General features: G+C 42.1%; 1 protein-coding gene across 3 annotated transcripts in view; it reads right to left on the bottom strand.

Moving 5' to 3' along the window:
* Positions 1–20,728, bottom strand: part of MDGA2 (MAM domain containing glycosylphosphatidylinositol anchor 2) — a 939,656-nt gene that overhangs the window by 543,009 nt on the left and 375,919 nt on the right. For all 3 annotated transcript variants that reach the window (XM_077267305.1, XM_077267304.1, XM_077267303.1), the window contains exon 3: positions 6,895–7,069. Coding sequence is in view for 2 of the 3 variants with exons in the window: in XM_077267304.1 (XP_077123419.1) it covers positions 6,895–7,069 (175 nt within the window). In the remaining variant the exon portion in view is untranslated. The remainder of the gene's footprint in view (positions 1–6,894; positions 7,070–20,728) is intronic.

Here is a 20,728-nt window from a genome sequence, read left to right on the forward strand (position 1 = left end):
TTCACAGTAGGTGATGTCACAGCTCACCTCCTCCTCCTGCATAATGACTGATAACACCTTTATATACAGAAAATAACACAGGATCCAACATTCACAATAGGTGATGTCACAGCTCTCCTCCTCCTCCTGTTCAATGACTGATAACACCTCTATATACAGTATATAACAAAGGATCCAATATTCACAACAGGTGATGTCACAGCTCACCTCCTCATCCTGTACAATGACTGATAACACCTCTATATACAGTAGATAATACAGGATCCACCATTCACAATAGGTGATGTCACAGATCACCTCCTCCTCCTGTACAATGACTGATAACACCTCTATATACAGTAGATAATACAGGATCCACCATTCACAATAGGTGATGTCACAGCTCACCTCCTTTTCCTGTACAATGACTGATAACACTTCTATATACAGTAGATATTACAGGATTCACCATTCACAATAGGTGATGTCACAGCTCACCACCTCCTCCTGTACAATGACTGACAACACCTCTATATACAGTAGATAGCACAGGATCCACCATTCACAATAGGTGATGTCACAGCTCACCTCCTCCTCCTGTACAATGACTGATTACACCTCTATGTACAGTAGATAACACAGGATCCACCATTCATAATAGGTGATGTCACAGCTCACCTTCTCCTCCTGTACAATGACTAATAACACCTCTATATACAACAGATAACACAGGATCCACCATTCACAATAGGTGATGTCACAACTCACCTCCTTTACCTGTACAATGACTGATATCACCCCTATGTACACTATACAACACAGGATCCATTATTCACAATAGGCTATGTCACAGCTCTCCTCCTCCTCCTGTACAATGACTGATTACACCTCTATATACAGTAGATAACACAGGATCCACCATTCATAATAGGTGATGTCACAGCCCACCTCCTCCTGTACAATGACTGATAACACCTCTATATACAGTAGGTAACACAGGATCCACCATTCTCAATAGGTGATGTCACAGCTCACCTCCTCCTGTACAATGACTGATTATACCTCTATATATAGTAGATATTACAGGATCCACCATTCACAATAGGTGATGACCCAGCTCACCACCTCCTCCTGTACAATGACTGATAACACTTCTATATACAGTAGATAACACAGGATCCACCATTCACAATAGGTGATGTCACAGCTCACCTCCTCCTCCTGTACAATGACTGATAACACCACTAAATACAGTAGATAACACAGGATCCACCATTCACAATAGGTGGTGTCACAGCTCACCTCCTCCTTCTGTACAATGACTGATAACAGCTCTATATACAGTAGATAACACAGGATACACCATTCACAGTAGGTGATGTCACAGCTCACCTCCTCCTCCTGCACAATGACTGACAACACCTTTATATCCAGAAAATAACACAGGATCCAACATTCACAATAGGTGATGTCACAGCTCTCCTCCTCCTCCTGTACAATGACTGATAACACCTCTATATACAGTATATAACAAAGGATCCAATATTCACAACAGGTGATGTCACAGCTCACCTCCTCCTCCAGGACAATGACTGATAACACCTCTATATACAGTAGATAACACAGTATCCACCATACACAATAGGTGATGTCACAGCTCACCACCTCCTCCTGTACAATGACTGACAACACCTCTATATACAGTAGATAGCACAGGATCCATCATTCACAATAGGTGATGTCACAGCTCACCTCCTTTTCCTGTACAATGACTGATAACACTTCTATATACAGTAGATATTACAGGATCCACCATTCACAATAGGTGATGTCACAGCTCACCTCCTCCTCCTGTACAATGACTGATTACCAGTGTTGAGCGATACCGTCCGATACTTGAAAGTATAGGTATCGGAAATTATCGGCCGATACCGGCAAAGTATCGGATCTAATCCGATACCGATACCCGATACCAATACAAGTCAATGGGACTCAAGTATCGGACGGTATTCCTGATGGTTCCCAGGGTCTGAAGGAGAGGAAACTCTCCTTCAGGCCCTGGGATCCATATTAATGTGTAAAATAAAGAATTAAAATAAAAAATATTGCTATACTCACCTCTCCGACGCAGCCTGGACCTCACCGAGGGAACCGGCAGCGTTCTGTGCTTAAAATGCGCGCTTTTACTTCCTTCCGTGACATCACGGCTTGTGATTGGTCGCATGCCGCCCATGTGGCCGCGACGCGACCAATCACAGCAAGCCGTGACGTAATTTTCAGGTCCTGGATGCCTAATTCTAGGCATTCAGGATTTTAAAATTGCGTTCCGGCTTGTGATTGGTCGCGTCGCGGTCACATGGGCGACGCGACCAATCACAAGCTGTGACGTCATGGGAGGCAGGAAACGCGCGCATTTTAAAATTACGTCACGGCTTGTGATTGGTTGCGTGCCGCCCATGTGACCGCGACGCGACCAATCACAGCAAGCCATGACGTAATTTCAGGTCCTGAATGCAGAAATAGGCATTCAGGACCTGAAAATTACGTCACGGCTTGCTGTGATTGGTCGCGTCGCGGCCACATGGGCGGCACGCGACCAATCACAAGCCGTGACGTCACGGATGGAAGTAAAAGCGCGCATTTTAATGCACAGAACGCTGCCGGCTCCCTCGGTGAGGTCCAGGCTGCGTCGGAGAGGTGAGTATAGCAATATTTTTTATTTTAATTCTTTATTTTACACATTAATGTTGTTTCGATACCGATACCCGATACCACAAAAGTATCGGATCTCGGTATCGGAATTCTGATACCCGCAAGTATCGGCCGATACCCGATACTTGCGGTATCGGAATGCTCAACACTACTGATTACACCTCTATGTACAGTAGATAACACAGGATCCACCATTCATAATAGGTGATGTCACAGCTCACCTTCTCCTCCTGTACAATGACTAATAACACCTCTATATACAACAGATAACACACGATCCACCATTCACAATAGGTGATGTCACAACTCACCTCCTTTACCTGTACAATGACTGATATCACCCCTATGTACACTATACAACACAGGATCCATTATTCACAATAGGCTATGTCACAGCTCTCCTCCTCCTCCTGTACAATGACTGATTACACCTCTATATACAGTAGATAACACAGGATCCACCATTCATAATAGGTGATGTCACAGCCCACCTCCTCCTGTACAATGACTGATAACACCTCTATATACAGTAGGTAACACAGGATCCACCATTCTCAATAGGTGATGTCACAGCTCACCTCCTCCTGTACAATGACTGATTATACCTCTATATATAGTAGATATTACAGGATCCACCATTCACAATAGGTGATGACCCAGCTCACCACCTCCTCCTGTACAATGACTGATAACACTTCTATATACAGTAGATAACACAGGATCCACCATTCACAATAGGTGATGTCACAGCTCACCTCCTCCTGTACAATGACTGATAACACCTCTATATACAGTAGATAACACAGGATCCACCATTCACAATAGGTGATATCACACCTCACCTCCTCCTTCTGGACAATGACTGATAACACTTCTATAAACAGTAGATAATACAGGAACCACCATTCACAATAGGTGATGTCACAGCTCACCTCCTCCTCCTGTACAATAACTGATAACATCTCTATATACAGTGGATAACACAGGATCCACCATTCACAATAGGTGATGTCACAGTTCACCTCCTCCTCCTGTACAATAACTGATAACACCTCTATATACAGTAGATACCACAGGATCCACCAAACATAGTAGGTGATGTCACAGCTCACCTCCTCCTTCTGCACAATGATTGACAACACCTCTATATAAAGTAGATAACACAGAAGCTACCAATCACAATAGGTGTTGTTGTCCCATCTGACCCTCCTCCATTCTCAATGACTTTTGTAAACACTCATTAAATTCATACATCCAGTCCTTTCTGGAGATAATTTCCGACAGTCTCTTTGTCATCAGAGGCAGGATTACAGTGACAGATAACACCTGTATACACAGCTGATAACACAGGATCCACCATTCACAATAGGAGTTTTCACAGCTGACTCTCTTCACACTAACTTTTGTACACACTCATTAGCTGATGCATTGATACAACAGCTAATGTCAGAGTCTTTTCATTGCTGCTATGTACATGTGTTATTTCCTGAAACAACAGGATATACAAGTCTAAAAAAGCTCCAGTGTCCGGTGTGAGAATTGCACTTGTGTTAAAAGTCGGACGTTTACTTTAAATCCTCATTGTAAAATAAATTCCTTTTTGTTACATATGATTTTTCCATCACTGCTTCCACAAGCAAAAATCTCTAATTTTCACATACATCATAAACAACCTGACAGCACTTGGCGGCTCACAGAACTCTTTGGCTGATTGTTCTGTATACTCGCAGTACAATTCAGAAATAATCACTCGGCTGTTTACCACTGGCTTTATTGTAACACAACAGTGTCCATTCTAAGGACACAAATGCTTATTATTTTTAAGCTTTTTTTATGTTGTTTTTTTTCTTGCCATGACAGCATATTAAGCTGTATGTTTCACAAAAAATAATAATCTACTGTCAAGCCATAGAAACTCCCTCCATTATATAACAATAAATACGAGCATCCTTCATGAGCAAGTAGCACTAAGGTGCACAATAAAGGAACACAAGAGTTTATGGAAAAGTATTAACAGTTCACCTAAAATGGATTAAACACTTTGGATAATTTAGCTTTTTTAGAAGGGTCCACAATTGGCTTCTTGCTATTGGAATCTCCAGCTGTAAACAGTGCGCGAAAACCAGCTATACGTTCTCAGGTTTCTGCAGTGCCTCTATAGGGAAAATGAAGAATTGTACAATCCACCACAGATTTGTTGCCTTTTGCAACTCCTTTCTGATCTGGTTAACAGATGAGCGACCCCCTGCACTCTATTAATTCCACATTTGCAAAAAGTTTATTGTTGCATATTTGTTTCCACTGTTTCTGCTTCTGTTGCCAGACTGTGCTGCACATCGGTTACGGGCATTGTTGAATCAAAGAGAAACAGCTTGATTAATTCTGGGACTTGGGGGTTACCTTCCTGACTAGGAGCTTGGGAGTTAACTATTAAATGTGTTACTTAGTTGTTCTTTCTGCCTAGTTGAGGCTCCCACTATCAAATCCCATGACTATCACCAATGGTTGCCATTTATGAGCTTAGCCTCCTACTTGCTTTTGTTCTAACTTCTACTCTGCTCTTAATTCATGTTCTTTGACCATATTTTGGCAACGTTTTGCTCTTGCTTTTGACGTCCAGGTAATGATGTGGCCTCCCAGCCATTCTATCTGTGCATCCTCTGGCCATTACACTGTCCTTAGAAGCTCTTTTAAGATCTGTCCTGGTACAACATAGGCACCATGACAGTTATATAAAAAAGTTATTCTCTTATTAGAGATGACCAACTCTCCCAAATTTCTAATTCGTCAAATTGCGTGGATTTTACAGGAAAATGTAATGGGCAACAAAGTTTTTTGATGCAAATTAAATGTTTTCTGTAGACACCAGAGCATAACAAACGTAGAATGTAAAAAAAAAACAATAGCTCACTGGTCACCCGTCCCTTCATCCCCATAGACTGCCATCTGTCCTCCGTGGCTCTTTTTTTTCCCTTTCCCTGAGTGACGGCATGGAGTGCGGTTACATCAGATGTCTTGTGAAGCCAGAAGCCATAGCCTGTATTTAACAGGCTGAAGATTTGCGTACTGAGGGAAGGGGAAAAGAAGAGATGTAGGGGTGGTGGGATAGTTGAGCGGTGAGGCGTCCATTATCATTGTTTTAATTGTTTGTCCTGCCCTTTACAGTTAAGCAAAATGGTGGCGGCAGCGAAATCACTTCTTCCCTCCAGCTCTGGTATTCTTTTCTGTTTTAACTCTTTGGCATCTCGGTGCTGCTTAGACCTACAGTGATGACATAGTGTTATTTGAGGCTTAGTGAACACTTAAGATATGAAGAGTGAAGAAGAATGGAAGAGAAGACTGAAGCCGGAAGGAAGAGCAAACCAGCGGAAGATCGGGCGAGGAGCTGTGGTGCAAGAAAAAATGAGAGCCTAGATGGTTGTGAACATTTTTGATATTTTTATCCCCTCTGTTTATTATCTGCTGTGCTTTGAAGAGACCTCATAGCATGATAAATGGCTTTTACCGGCATTTTGATTTGCTTCAAATAAATTTGTCTCAACCCAAATTGTCTCAACCCAAATTGCTCGAATTCGAGCAAAACCAAATCTCATCAGATTCGTTCATCTCTAATTCCTCCCATAATTGGGGACAAATCATCACTTTGATGCCGTTACTTACGTGTGGAAATGAATGTCGGCGAAGTAACTAGCATTGATCAAAATTAAATATGGCACATTGGGCCCTGGAGGCCCAGATCATCAGCCTGCAGAATCTGACTGGCTACCTAATAGCATTTTTGATATTCGGTCATGTTTATGGCCCTATGGATGCCAGATTTTTCCCAGTGCATTCCATAAATCCAATGACCTGCAGTAAATCTCTGGTGCCCTTCTTTCATCTATATCTGTTTATTTTTATAGCATCACTTTTCATCCTATATTACAGACTTTGTCATTTAGGTTCATCCTTTGTCATAACCTCTTCTATTTATGTGTAGACAGAAGCTATATCCAGCACTCAATCACATGCGCTCCGCAACTGCAGAGAATAATCGGGAATGGATGCTCGGCACAACTCTATGTGACATGCAACAATAAAGCGATGGATGAGAGTAATCAGCAACTGTATGGGCTGTACATAAAGAGAGATGATACCCCATACATCATTATACCCTACACAATATGAAAGGGCTAGAAGAGAAGAGTGGCCTTTTGTACTCACAATATACATCCACTCGGATAGACTTTATTGCAGGAGAGCCCAGCCCGTTTTCTGCTTTGCAATAATATCTTCCTCCTTGATGTCTCTGGATGTTTGTAATCCTCAAGGTCTCATTGAATACACTGGAGTCTTGGAATCTATCGGACGCACTTCCTGCCGTTTTGGTCCACCTGATCTGAGCAAGCATCAGAAAAAACTGTTAGAGTTGTATTAGGTAATGGCAACAACAGTATGGTCAACATGAACTTGACATCTTAGCATTGGCTATTGGAAAATTGTTTCGGAAGGAGAAGAATCCTACATTGGTCTTAAGTTCTGACACAATGAAACCAATGGTTAAGCAGAAGACAACTCCACTTGAAACTGATATGGAGTCAGTAAAATTTGGAAAGTATGACAAGAAATTGAAGGAGAGCTTACCAGGAGGAATTACTAGTAGACACACAATTTCTCAAACCATCCACTTTGTATACATTCCTATGCCCTGTCTAAGCTATTTTTACATACTTTTTCCTGCCATATGAAATGCACAGTTGGATGCCAAAACTTAGGACCTAGCACGTGACTTGCAACCTCCTAGAAGATGATCTTCCAGGAAGCGCCAACTCTTCATAGAATCATGGAAGGGACTTTGTATCCTTGTGTCCAACCACCTGCTCAATGCTGGATTCACTAAACTCTTCCTGGAGGTCTAAAGGTTTTACCTTTTTCCCAAAGCTTCATGGATGTTTCAAGAGTTGGCAAGTATTATTTATTCCCCAAAAACTTACTAGACTGTAGTAATAACATTACCAACATGAAAAATGATAACATCATCATTAAGGGTTCTGAAAAAGGTGGGTACAACAGCAAAATACTGTTTTAAAATATTTTATAGAAATTGCCTCCTTCCATTTATTGAGTGCAGATCGCAATAATGACATCAAATAATATCTTGAGTTACCTTCCATGACTCAACACCAACTAGTCTATAATCCCATTCAAATTCATTGCTGACAAACCATGGCTAAAGGCAGGATCTATGGGAGTCTTTCCACTGTGGTCACCACCAACTATGATGATAACAGAATAAAGTCGCCGGTGTGGATGGAACAGTAATATTCATGATTGACCACTCTATTCACTTTCTATGGGAGCTGTCATCATGCATGGTCAGTCACTATGGCTCCAACTGTCCAAAAAAAGTGAATGGTATGGTGAGGATTAGAAATAAGCGAATCAATTTGATGAGAATTGAATTTGCTTCAAATTTCAGAAACAATTTAGATTCACCAGAATTGTCTTTCCTCTTCTGTACCTCCAGGTCTGACTAGGCCTCAAATGACATCATAACTCTATGATGCAATGCACACTATGATGCCTTATAGAATGCCAAAAAGTAAAAAAGACAAAAGAGCAGAGGGAGGAAGCGAGCCAGTAACGGACTGAATGGGGAGCTGTGGCTCAAGGACAGGTGAAGGGAGAGTGAGAAAAATGTTTTTTTATTTTTTAACCTCTCTGTCTATTATACTCTGGGGTCTATCCATAATTAACCGCATTCTACTAGCAATTATGGTGGTTCGAGTTTAGACACAGTTTCTCATCTCTAGTGACCATAGACCCATAGAGGCTAATGAACTAGTGGTCATTCATGTGCGCTTCTGCTCCATTCACATGTTGGAACCCAAGTTCTCATGGTGTGGGCACCATAAATAAGACCCCAAGATATCATGCATTTTATTGTGTACACATACAAATTTGCTCTCAGCATCCTGCAATGTTGGGCCCAACTCATCCTTCCCATTCCAACAAATGCAAGCGTATTAAGTGCCAACTTTTTGATTAATGCAAAGTATTGTAATAGAGTAGCATACCTTCGCTATCTGCTCAGTATGCCTTCCATACAGATACCATATCCTACATAAATAACGTAAAGCACTTAATGAACGTTTATCATGTTAAATCAATAGATGAAGTGCGTCAGATGTTCGCTTGGAGCTTACTACATTACTACATCTCTACACCGTGTAGGCATCTCATTATGCGTAGACTTCTATCCTTGAGGATAATACTAACAATAGGCCTGCACTCGCTTGTACGCAGATATTAGAATCCTTCCCAATATTTCTAATTTTAATAGTTTTTCTAAAGATGAAATGTCATTCACCAATGAACTTTGCAATGCCTGGGGCCTAACAATGCCGATATAGCGCGATCAAGCCTCGGTGCATTGGTGCTCGCTCTTCTACAAGGGAAATAAAGCAGAGTACACAATAAAGGATAAAGTGAGAAAATTCCGATCACATCGGCATAACGTACCTCTTTATATAGAATACATTAGATTCTGCCACATGTAATGAATAAGATGAAGAAAGGAAACAGAAGAACGTACAGAATACTAATAGTGATCCTTGAATAGATGGGAAGCAGAGCAGGTTTATAATGTTGCTCAATTCTCAAAAGCTAGGCTATACTACTTAAAGGGTATAACGGCATTTTATATATACTTTGTTTTTAAAGAAGATCTGTCACTAGCTCAAAAAATTGAGTTAAATGCCTTGAAAAAATCCCTGAGCTCGCCTCACTCTGACGCTCCTTTCTGTTTTGATCTGCGTCGCTCCATTGCAGAGATATTCATATTTGTTACTTTTCGAGTACAGTATGTGAAATCTCTGCTTGTGGTGCAACTGGGTGTTTCTTTAGAGTTTTCTATGAGGTGTGCGATTTCAGCTCTCTCTCCCAGATGCTACAAATTACATCTCAACAGCTGATTCAGGAGTCTCAGTTACTGCTGAGATGTGATTGACAACATCTGGGAAGGGGATGTAAAAGTGCACGTTCCTAGAGACTACTGCGAAGAAACACCCAGTCGGTTTTCAAGCAGAGATTTCACATACTGCGCTCCAAAAGCAACAAATGCAAATATCTTTGCCATGTGCATGATTTCAATCATTGGGAGGAACAATTCTAATCCCTACTTCAGCCACCATTCCTCTTCAGTAGTCACTCAACACCCATAATGACTAAGTTTACAATGTGCATTGGCAAATTCACCACTGATCAGAACAATGCGCATGCGTCATAATCTAACCACTTTCCCTCTCTGCTGTAATACATTGCAGTGATTCTGCATAATGGCATGATTAGTGTTAGGGAGTAGCAGCGGAAATGGGCATGGATATTGGTTTCACCACTCCTTTCTGTTTCTGCTGCATGTGCAGCTTCACTGAGCTGTGGTAGAGCAGAGAAGGAAGGTGGCATGATTACTGATGGAAAGGAGTGACTGAACAATGGACCCCCTTACTTATTGGTACCATGCGCAAGCGCAAAACTGTGTGTCATGTCTTACTGAGAGGAGAACTCCCACCAGACAGCTATACTGATGGATTTGGATAAGGCTAGGGTCGCACTATTGTATTTTCTCTCATTCGAGAAAATCAGTTCAATTATGCTAATCATACTATGGTCAGAGTTGGATCAGAGTAAGATCAGAGTGTGATCCGATTCTCTCGGCTGAGGAAAAGTTGAAAAAAAAATTCTACATCTTCTTAATTCATGTCAATCTGTGAAAATCAGATTGAACAGTGCGATCTGATTTGTGGATGCAAATTGCGCATGCTGAAATCTTTTTCCTCGGATAGACTCCGTACAAGGAAAAAATTGGACAAGTGCACGGTTGCATAGAATAAGATTGGAACGAGTGCGATCTGATGGGTTGAATCGCACTTGGACCAAAAATATGGTCATCTGAATGATCCCTAAGAGGGGACAATGCAGCTTGCACTGTATGGAAATACTTGGAAGCTGCACAAGAAAAATAGTAAATGCTTAAAAATAAAAAAAATACATATCATGGGCAAAAAGAACAAATCTTAAAAATACGTTCATGTATTTTAATGCTGGGATATATTATGAAATGACTTGATCAAAATCCGTAAAATTCTGCGTGTGATGAATTTCTATCATCCAATCACATAATATCAACTGATTTACTGTACATCAGAACAAAACACTTCATGATTAATATGCCCACTTGCGCTATACAAGCTTTCTGCCTTTTCCCTATTGTACCCACCGAGATGACAAATAATAGCATCCGACACAGCACAGTAAATTGTGGATTTACATCTCAGACTCGATGGAATAGTTTTATTTCTGAGAATGAAAATTACAAACTCTAGACGGTGCCTTCTCTAATGAACAAGAGCAAAAAAAAGAAGATGGATTATTTTTGTGAAGAACAATCAATTTAAGAGGGCACTTGAGTTGGTGAGTGTGGCCAATATACACAGGTGAAGCAGACCCTCGCTCATAGTCATAGGTGCGCTGAAATGTCCCTGTCGCATATTATTACAGGGACAGGCACTTGACTTTGATGAAGTGTAAAGACTGGTAATGCTGTGTATTTTGGGGGCTTTTAGATATCCATTTTCTGGAGCATATATTAGACTTTTCATAGCTCCCCATTAATGGTGGATTGATACTTTAGCATGAGCAATTCAAGAGCATGTCACCACCGTACCACCAAAGGGTTAATCCCAAACTTTGGATATGTGATCAGTGGGCGTTCCACCAGTGGGAGCCCCATCAATTCTGAAAATGAGACTCGGAAATGTCCCATTGGATGTGTAAGAAGTGAACGTTCTGCCCTCGTTCCCTCTTTAAGACAAGTGTATCAATGAAATGTGATGTGGAGTGTGTTTAGTGATATGCGTTATTATTAATAGATACCTGTTTTGCCCAATCACAGGTAGTTATTAAGGATATGAAATCCAGAAAAAAAGAAAAAAAAGGTTTGCACTCACCAAGCCCGATAAAACAGATTAGTCTTTATTAGGACATGTGCGATATGGACAGGGAGAACATGTTGACCACAGGATGACAGCTGTTTCGTGCATACAGCGCTTCCACAGATCCCGATGCAGAACGGGAAATGAGGTAACAATATATACAAATGCAGCGTTTATGGCAACGCACAATCAGGAAGCAGATGTCCAGAGGGATACACACCTTCTGCTGAGCCTCACAGATTCTGTGGGGGGCGTATTGGATTCAGGTCGTTCGCCTGTTGAACCTTTTATGGGGGGTTAGATCTACTTTCGTACCACCTGTTTCCCCGGGTAGTCCCATAGACATCTTTGAGGCAACAAGTTAATAAGGACATGGAAGCGTTATATATCGTACATTACCCTCCAATCTTAGTTCTGCTGAATCTTGTGCCCTAAAGGAAATTCAGTGTTGGTCTGATACGGTGGTGCGCCCTGCCGACAAGGGGGGCAACATTGTGCTGTTATCGAAAGAGTATTATATGGCAGAAGCAATTAGACAGCTTTCGGATACTGTCACATACAGGAGATTGAAAGGTGATCCCACAGTGAGATATAATAATGAATTGTGCACCTTTCTGAGGCGATATGTGGAAAAGGGGGTCTTGTCAAGAAGACAAGCAGAGAAGTTGATATTTGATTTCCCTAGTAAACCTTGTTGGTATCATATCCCTAAGGTGCACAAAAGTTTGATAAGTCCGCCGGGCCGCCCAATAGTTTCGGGGGTGGGGTCAGTCACGGAGCCCCTGTCCAGGTATTTGGACTGACTATTGAGACCATTATTGTGGGATGTACCTTCATATTTGAAGGACACTAATGATTTTTTACGTAACATCAGGGGTTTTCAATGGCAGGAAGGTTTCAATTTGACCTCCATAGATGTGGAGAGTCTCTATACCCGGATCCCTCAGAGCATGGGGGTAACGGCGATCAGATGAGGGCACAATCAATTTTATCTGTGAGGCTTTATCTTTTGTTCTCAGCCATAACGCTTTTCGATTTGATGATTCATGGTACGTACAGGAAGAAGGTACTGCCATGGGCACGTCGGTCTCCTGTACTCTGGCTAATCTTTTCTTGGCAGTTTTTGAGGAGAGGTTCGTCTACTCTATGGATAACCCGTTTTTGAAGTATATCAAGCTATATATAAGGTATGTCGACGATATCTTCGTAGTTTGGGATGGCGCTCAGGATGTTTTTGAGCAATTTGTAGAGTATTTGGGGGGTGTTAATACCATGAACATGAAGTTCACATCCCATTTTGGTGGTGCGGTTTTAGACTTTTTGGATGTTAAAGTAGAAATAAAAGAGGGTGTTGTTCACACTGGCGTTTTCTGAAAACCGACCTCATCTAACTCTCTCCTTCATTATGGTAGCGCTCATCAGCAGTACACGAAACACTCCTTACCTTATAGTCAGTTTCTCAGAGTAAAAAGAATAAATAGCACATTGTCGGGTTTTAAGGAGCAGTCCTTGGAACTACATAAGCGGTTTCAGGATCGAGGCTACCCACCTTCCGTCTTGGATGCAGCCTTGGCAAGAGTAGAGAATAATGTTGTAAATCCCCCTTCAGGTAGCCTGTCAAATAAAGGAAAGGGTACGGAGGGTGATAAGCGGTTCATTTTCTCCTTTAAATTTGGTCCCAAGGATAATGTAATTATGTTGGTTATTAGAAGGAATTGGGACATTTTGAGCAGGGATGGTGACCTTAAGGATAGAACGGGTAATGGTCCTCTTTTTGCTAGCCGTCGTGGCAAGAATATAAGAGATTTGTTGGTGCATAATCAGGTACGATCTAAAGGTAGCAATTGGCTAACGGAAGGTGTCCCTGGAGGCAACTTTGAGTGCGGGCAGTGTAATTTTTGTTTTTTTCATTTGGTTGGTAGGACTTGCAAAATTGGCCCCGTAGATCATGTGGTGCGTGATTTTATTTCATGTAAAACTACACATGTGGTGTACGCCATATTGTGCCCTTGTGGCTTCTACTATATTGGCAAAACTTTTCGTCCTCTTTTTGTTCGCATAAGGGAACACTTTAATTCAGTCCGCACAGAGGAGGGTGTTCCTCGTCTTATCAGTCATGTCCAGCAGGTGCATAGTGGAGACACAAAGTCACTTGTTTTTGTGGGGTTGGAAAGAGTTTTTTTACCGCAATGAGGTGGTGATTTAAATAGGCTTCTTTTAAGGAGAGAGGCAACATGGATTTTGCGTACAAACGCAATGGGCCCAATGGGCCTTAACGAGAAAGTTGATATGTCGGTCTTTCTGTAAGTTTTCTTGCCAAAAATATTTATTATTTGTAAGATTCCCGTTTGTTGTTTTTTCTTTCTTGTTTTTTGCTGATTCGTTTGTATTCTTTTTGGTATGTGTTTATTAATGCTTAATGTTTTTTAATCAATGTGTTTTTCTATTTTTTTCTTTTTTTTCACATCTTGGGTAAGGGGAGTTTTCTTGCATGATGTCATTTCGGGGGAGGGGTTGCATTTGTATATATTGTTACCTCATTTCCCGTTCTGGCATCAGGATCTGTGGAAGTGCTGTGTGCGCGAAAAAGCTGTCATCCTGTGGTCAACATGTTCTCCCTGTCCATATCGCACATGTCCTAATAAAGACTAATCTGTTTTATTGGGCTTGGTGAGTGCAAACCTTTTTTTTCTTTTTTTCTGGATTTCACGCACTTTATTGGATTTGCACCTGAAGCGCCCATTTTTGGAGTAGGTGGTATTGGTACTGGTGTAGCAGCATAGGGCACGCTGATAGGTGATCGCAATAGGCAGCGGTGCGGGTTTTAATCTTTTTCTTGGACATAGTTATTAAGGATAGTTAGGGTTAACAGTTGGGACTAACCCAGAATGGGAGGGGCTAAATTGAAGGGATAGACAGTGTTTCCTGCCAGGAGGGAGATAGGGCGTAGCTTGCAGCTAGAGCAGAGTATTTAGCAGAGTCACATGAATTGGGTGTCCCCATAGTGAGCATTGACAGAGGCAATGGATAGCGTTATCCAGAGGACAAAGAAGGAAAAGTGTTAGAAGGAGTGAGCTATTCTCCGGAGACGAGGTCTGGGGCAGGAAGCTTAGCTAGACGGTACAGAGTTATCTAACATTCAAGTGATGGGGCAGCACTGAGAAGGGAAAAAGGATGAAGAGAGAGTGTCCAGGGTGGTAGTTCCAAGGCGTCGGCAAGCATAGAAGCCAAGTAACAGCCAGAGTGGCAAAAGTAGCTCCCCTAAGGGGAACAGGGCACTGAAACGTGTGTTGAATAAAAGGATTCTCGTTTCCTGGTTAGTGGTGCTGAGGAGACTAGGAAAGCTCCCAAAGTGTTGTGCTGGGTGGTGGTGAAGCTAGAAAGAAAGGCTAACGGACAGAGACCTGAGCGAGCGCAGGAAGAAATGGAAAGTGTATGAAAATGTCATATGTTCTAAGAGAAAATATCCACAAAGTTTTTCACCCGCTATCCACTGTACATACTCCTCCCTACATTATTATTTTGGAGTGGTGGTCTTCCTCACTGAACTGGCATCATGCGGTCTGCAAGAGCATAGCACCCTTATAGCTAAAATCCATACACCCAGCCAGGACCCATATTTTCCTGCAGCGTTTCGGGAAGTAGAAAATGAGTACCTAGCCCATGGCTGCCACTCCACACCACACTATATGTGCTCCAGCTTTCCGTTCATTGTCTATGAGACTGTCAGAGATAGCAGTGTACTTAACTGCCATGAACAACTCATAAATGTGCAATCAGCAAGTTAAGACTTATCAGTAAGTAATAACCCTTGAATGTTCTTCTGATGCCTTCAACAATTTAGGATAGGGGATAATGACCCCTCAGTGATCCTGAGAATGGACTCTGGAATCAGAGCGGAGATTCATTCTTTGCCTATGAGACTGCCGGGAAAAGCTGAGTACAGCAATTGCCTTATTTTTTGCAATAGCATTAACAATGAATAGTGCGGAAGTTGAGCATGCGCGCCTGCAGTCCGTCCAAGATGTCCCATTCATAGGCATTCCAGAGCCCCTTTCCCAGGATCTTTGGTGGTTTCATTAGTAGTTATCAAAGAAGGGTTCCTGTACTCAGCATAGGCCATTAGTGTTTGATTACTAGGATCCAAACCTGGTATTCGCACCGGTCATTAGAACAAAGCAATTGCGTCTTTTCAACCTATGTCTTATGTACAGTATATATCTGTCATAAAACCCTCAACAGCTCGAGATCCACATTACAACAACCAGGTGCCCTGATAAACATACAGAACATCAACATCTCTTGACAAACTATCATGAAATCATGTTTTGTTTTTTCAAAATAAATACTGTAATAATTGGATATTACTGAGGATTCACTGAGTATTTGCACAAAATATGTTTCAGACAATCTTGTCCTATATGCATCTGAGCTAAGAAAACAAATTATCGAAGACAAGAAAATGTCATCATGTCACTAGAATTTGGTATTGGGGCTCGACTGCGAACGTTACTTGGAAAATACTAGAATATAGCTCATCTCAAGTTGAATATTCAGCAAATGTGAAATTGGTTACTGTCAATTATGTGTATGGCACTTAAATTAGTAATTATTATTTCACTGCTCTCCGGCTTAGTATTCTGATGGCTCGCTTGCCTAATTGTGTTCTGCATAGCTTCACTTGCTTGGCCAGCTTGTCACTCTGCACCTCAATTGATTTTTGTATTTTGGATTCGCAGCCAATTTTTATGATCATTTCAATGTTCATTTCTCTTTCGTTTTTTTTTTATCATTCCAAAGAGATGAACAGTTTTACATTTATAGAACCCAGAAGCCACAATTTGGAAATGGAATCATATTTACAGAATATGTAATAATTGTTTCCTAGCTGCAAGAGCAAAAGTTCAGGAAGGTAATCCAAATAAAAATACCAAGAATATTATAATTCTTACTTGTACACATTGTAGAGACGTAGTCTTCTCTGATATTCCTCTTGGCTCTTTGGCTCTACATATCCCGAGTAGTGATGAGCGAGCATTAAAATGCTGGGGTGCTCGTTACTCGAGTCGAACAAATCGAAATGCTCGACCCGAGTAACGAGTATAATGGAAGTCAAGGGGAGATCGAGAATTTTTCTGGTGGCCCACCAGTTGTGGAGGGGGTCTTAAAATTGCTGAAAATTATGTAAACAGCGCTGAAATGGCATGGGAACAGCATAGGGAGACCCCTGGAAGCATCTCTGAATCTGAGCTCAGTGCTGATGTCAGAATATTACGCCACTTTTACAGACTGACAATAAAACATACAAAACTGTACTTAAAATGGTTTTCACTGGAAAAAATGTTAAGAAACATTCTTTCCAAAATAATGAATTGTATATAAGGGAAAATAAATACGAGCAAAAAAATGCTTCTCCACACTTTGGGCTAAATTCACACACAGTGTTTTTGCTGTGTTTTTGCACATTTGCATTGCTTTCAGTGGTGAAAAAAACATTCAACAGGAGATGTAATTTTATCATTTTTATACCTTATCTGGCCATGCGGTGTGAGAGATATGATCAGACACATCAAAAGTCTTTTTTTTTTGTAGGACCATCAGCTGGCTATCATTATATGTAGAGGGCCATCAGGTGGCCCTTTCTATTGTTAGAAGGCCAGCAGGTGTCTTGTGGACAGATGACACCAAGATAGAGTTATTTGGTAAAGCACTTTATTCTACTGTTTAGTGTAAGGGTACCGTCACACATTGAAATTTCCATCGCTACGACGTTACGATTCGTGACGTTCTAGTGATATCGTTACGATATCGCAGTGTCTGACACGCAGCAGCGATCAGGGATCCTGCTGAGAATCGTACGTCGTAGCAGATCGTTTGGAACTTTCTTTCGTCGCTTGATCACCCGCTGACATCGCTGGATCGTTGTGTGTGACAGCGATCCAGCGATGTCTTCGCTTGTAACCAGGGTAAACATCGGGTAACTAAGCGCAGGGCCGCGCTTAGTAACCCGATGTTTACCCTGGTTACAAGCGTAAACGTAAAAAAACAAACCGTACATACTCACCCGTCGGTGTCCTTCAGGTCCCTTGAAGTCTGCTTCCTGCTCTGAGTGCCGGCCGGAAAGTGAAAGCAGATCACAGCGGTGCTGCGCTCTGCTCTCACTGTACGGCTGCACTCAGAGCAGGAAGCAGACTGCAAGGGACCTGAAGGACACCGACGGGTGAGTATGTACTGTTTGTTTTTTTACGTTTACGCTGGTAACCAGGGTAAACATCGGGTTACTAAGCGCGGCCCTGCGCTTAGTTACCCGATGTTTACCCTGGTTACCCGGGGACTTCGGCATCGCTCCAGCGCCGTGATTGCAACGTGTGACCGCAGTCTACGACGCTGGAGCGATGATCATACGATCGCTGCGACGTCACGGATCGTGCCGTCGCAGCGATGAAAATTTCAATGTGTGACGGTACCCTAAATGGAATGAGGCCTACAAATCAAAGAACATAGAATGGAAGTTCAAAGATATTTTGAGGTTGTTTTGCTGCCTGTGGCCCTGGGTGCCTTGAAATGTGAAGAATCCCAATGAATTTTGTAGTGCCCCAGGTCAGAAAACTGGGTTTGCATCATAGTGGGTCATGGGTCTTCCAACAGGACAATCACCCTAAACATACTTCAAGAACCACCCAGAAATAGATGGAAACAAAGCACTGGAGCATTCAGAAGTGATAATTCCAGCTCCAGTACTATAAAGTCTCCCACCACTACCTGTTACATACAGATAATACAAAGAAACTGTGAATGGACACATTAAATAATAAAATTTTGCCTGCTATGATGAATTTATGAGTACAGAACATCACTAAAACCTTGAATCGGTCAATGAGTGCATGGAAAACAGCAGCAAGGCTTACAATTTATAAGGCAATAATCCATGACTAGATGCCTGTCATACCTACTGCCCCACCTCACTGTTGAAGAATTGCAGATAAGAGGGGTATTATTGAAGAATATAAAAGGGATTTGAATTTGACATTTTTTTCTTGTACATGGCAGCAACAAACTGTGGAGTAACGTAAGTAACACTGCCATCTTTGATGAATTTCTGAGTACAGATGATCATAAAAATCATGAACTGGTCAATGAGTGCCTAGAAAAAAACGCAGCAAGGCTTAGTATTTATAAGGCAGTAATCCCAGACTAGATGCCTGTCGTAAATTATACCGACTGCCAAACCTCACCCTACACGAATTGCAGATAAGAGCAGTATTATTATTACAGAATAGAATCTTTTTGAGTTAGCCTTGAAAAAAGTGATGAGTTTAATGTAACAGCATCAAAGACTGTTATTTCATCAACCCTGCTGGGGTATATATTGGGGTATTTTGCATCTACTCACCCTGATATGGAGGATACCAGGATCTTCTGTACTAACTGTACAAACTCTACAGTCCCAGCTGTGAAATCCTGTATGCAGTGTGGGAACTCCCTATGTGATGACCACCTGACAGCCCACAACAAGGCACTGGATCATTGTTTACCATGACAGAGAGGACCAAGAAGACCGCAGCATCTGATTTCTCCAACTCCTGCACTGATTAGAAGCTGTTCACCTTCATATTAAACGGTGCAAGTTTCTTTTGAGCAGATTGACCCCTGCACAGCTAAAGGTACCTTCACACTAAACGATATCGCTAGCGATCCGTGACGTTGCAGCGTCCTGGATAGCGATATCGTTGTGTTTGACACGCAGCAGCGATCAGGATCCTGCTGTGATATCGCTGGTCGTTGATTAAAGTTCAGAACTTTATTTGGTCGTCAGATCGCCGTGTATCGTTGTGTTTGACAGCAAAAGCAACGATACCAGCGATGTTTTACAATGGTAACCAGGGTAAATATCGGGTTACTAAGCGCAGGGCCGCACTTAGTAACCCGATGTTTACCCTGGTTACCAGTGTAAAATGTAAAAAAACAAACACTACATACTCACCCTCTGATGTCTGTCACACGTCCCTCGCCGTCCGCTTCCTGCACTGACTGTGAGCTCCGGCCGGTGACGTCACCGCTCTGCTGTTAGGGCCGGCGCTCAGTCAGTGCAGGAAGCGGACGCCGGGGGACGCGAAGGTGAGTATGTAGTGTTTGTTTTTTTACATTTTACACTGGTAACCAGGGTAAACATCGGGTTACTAAGCGCGGCCCTGCGCTTAGCAACCCGATGTTTACCCTGGTTACCCGGGGACCTCGGCATCGTTGGTCGCTGGAGAGTGGTCTGTGTGACAGCTCTCCAGCGACCAAACAGCGACGCTGCAGCGATCGGCATCGTTGTCTGTATCGCTGCAGCGTCGCTTAGTGTGACGGTACCTTAAGCTGAGAGCTCCTGAAAGCTTTCCTGCATTAAGGCTCTCAGCTGTGCACTGTTAGCCACTTCCATCTCCTATATAAATTAGCACTCATTGTCAGAGATAGCTTTTGCTGCATGGCTGGAGGTTGTTGTTGGTTATTATTGGAGAAGGCGTTTGGTGGATTTATCTGTAACTTTTGCAAGGTTTTGCGTGTGTGATAATTCCCTTTCTTCTCCTACTTTGGTTCAACCCCAACCTCCAACATTCCTTTGATAATTGTTTGAGTGCATTTGTATGTTTGGTATTTTCTGATATCCCTGTTGGTATTACCTTGCTATTCTCGTTGGTGTATTACGGTACACTACTACTCCCCTATACCATGGGTGAGAGAAGGGTACAGACAGAGGACGGATTCAGGAGCTAAGGCAAGTTATGTGGCCCGCTGTCTTTACTATCAGTAGAAATCAGGGGAACAGGGCTATCTTCGCGGTAGGGACAGGGAAGGAGCCCCTGGTCCTGGGACACCTGACAACAGAGTTGTGACATTATATTAATAGAACCCATTGGCTTTTTCATTTTTTTTTCCCCTCGACTAGAAGGTGGATCCACAGAATTTTTTTCCCCCCATTACTAAGGAGTGGGTCTCCTACACTGGTAAAGCTTATGCACTATGTGCAAGAGATACCAAAAATTAGAACATGGCACTCCAATACCCCTTTGAAGAGATGT

This window comes from Ranitomeya variabilis, chromosome 1 (genome assembly GCF_051348905.1).
Source record: "Ranitomeya variabilis isolate aRanVar5 chromosome 1, aRanVar5.hap1, whole genome shotgun sequence".
In the NCBI taxonomy this organism is placed as follows: domain Eukaryota; kingdom Metazoa; phylum Chordata; class Amphibia; order Anura; family Dendrobatidae; genus Ranitomeya; species Ranitomeya variabilis.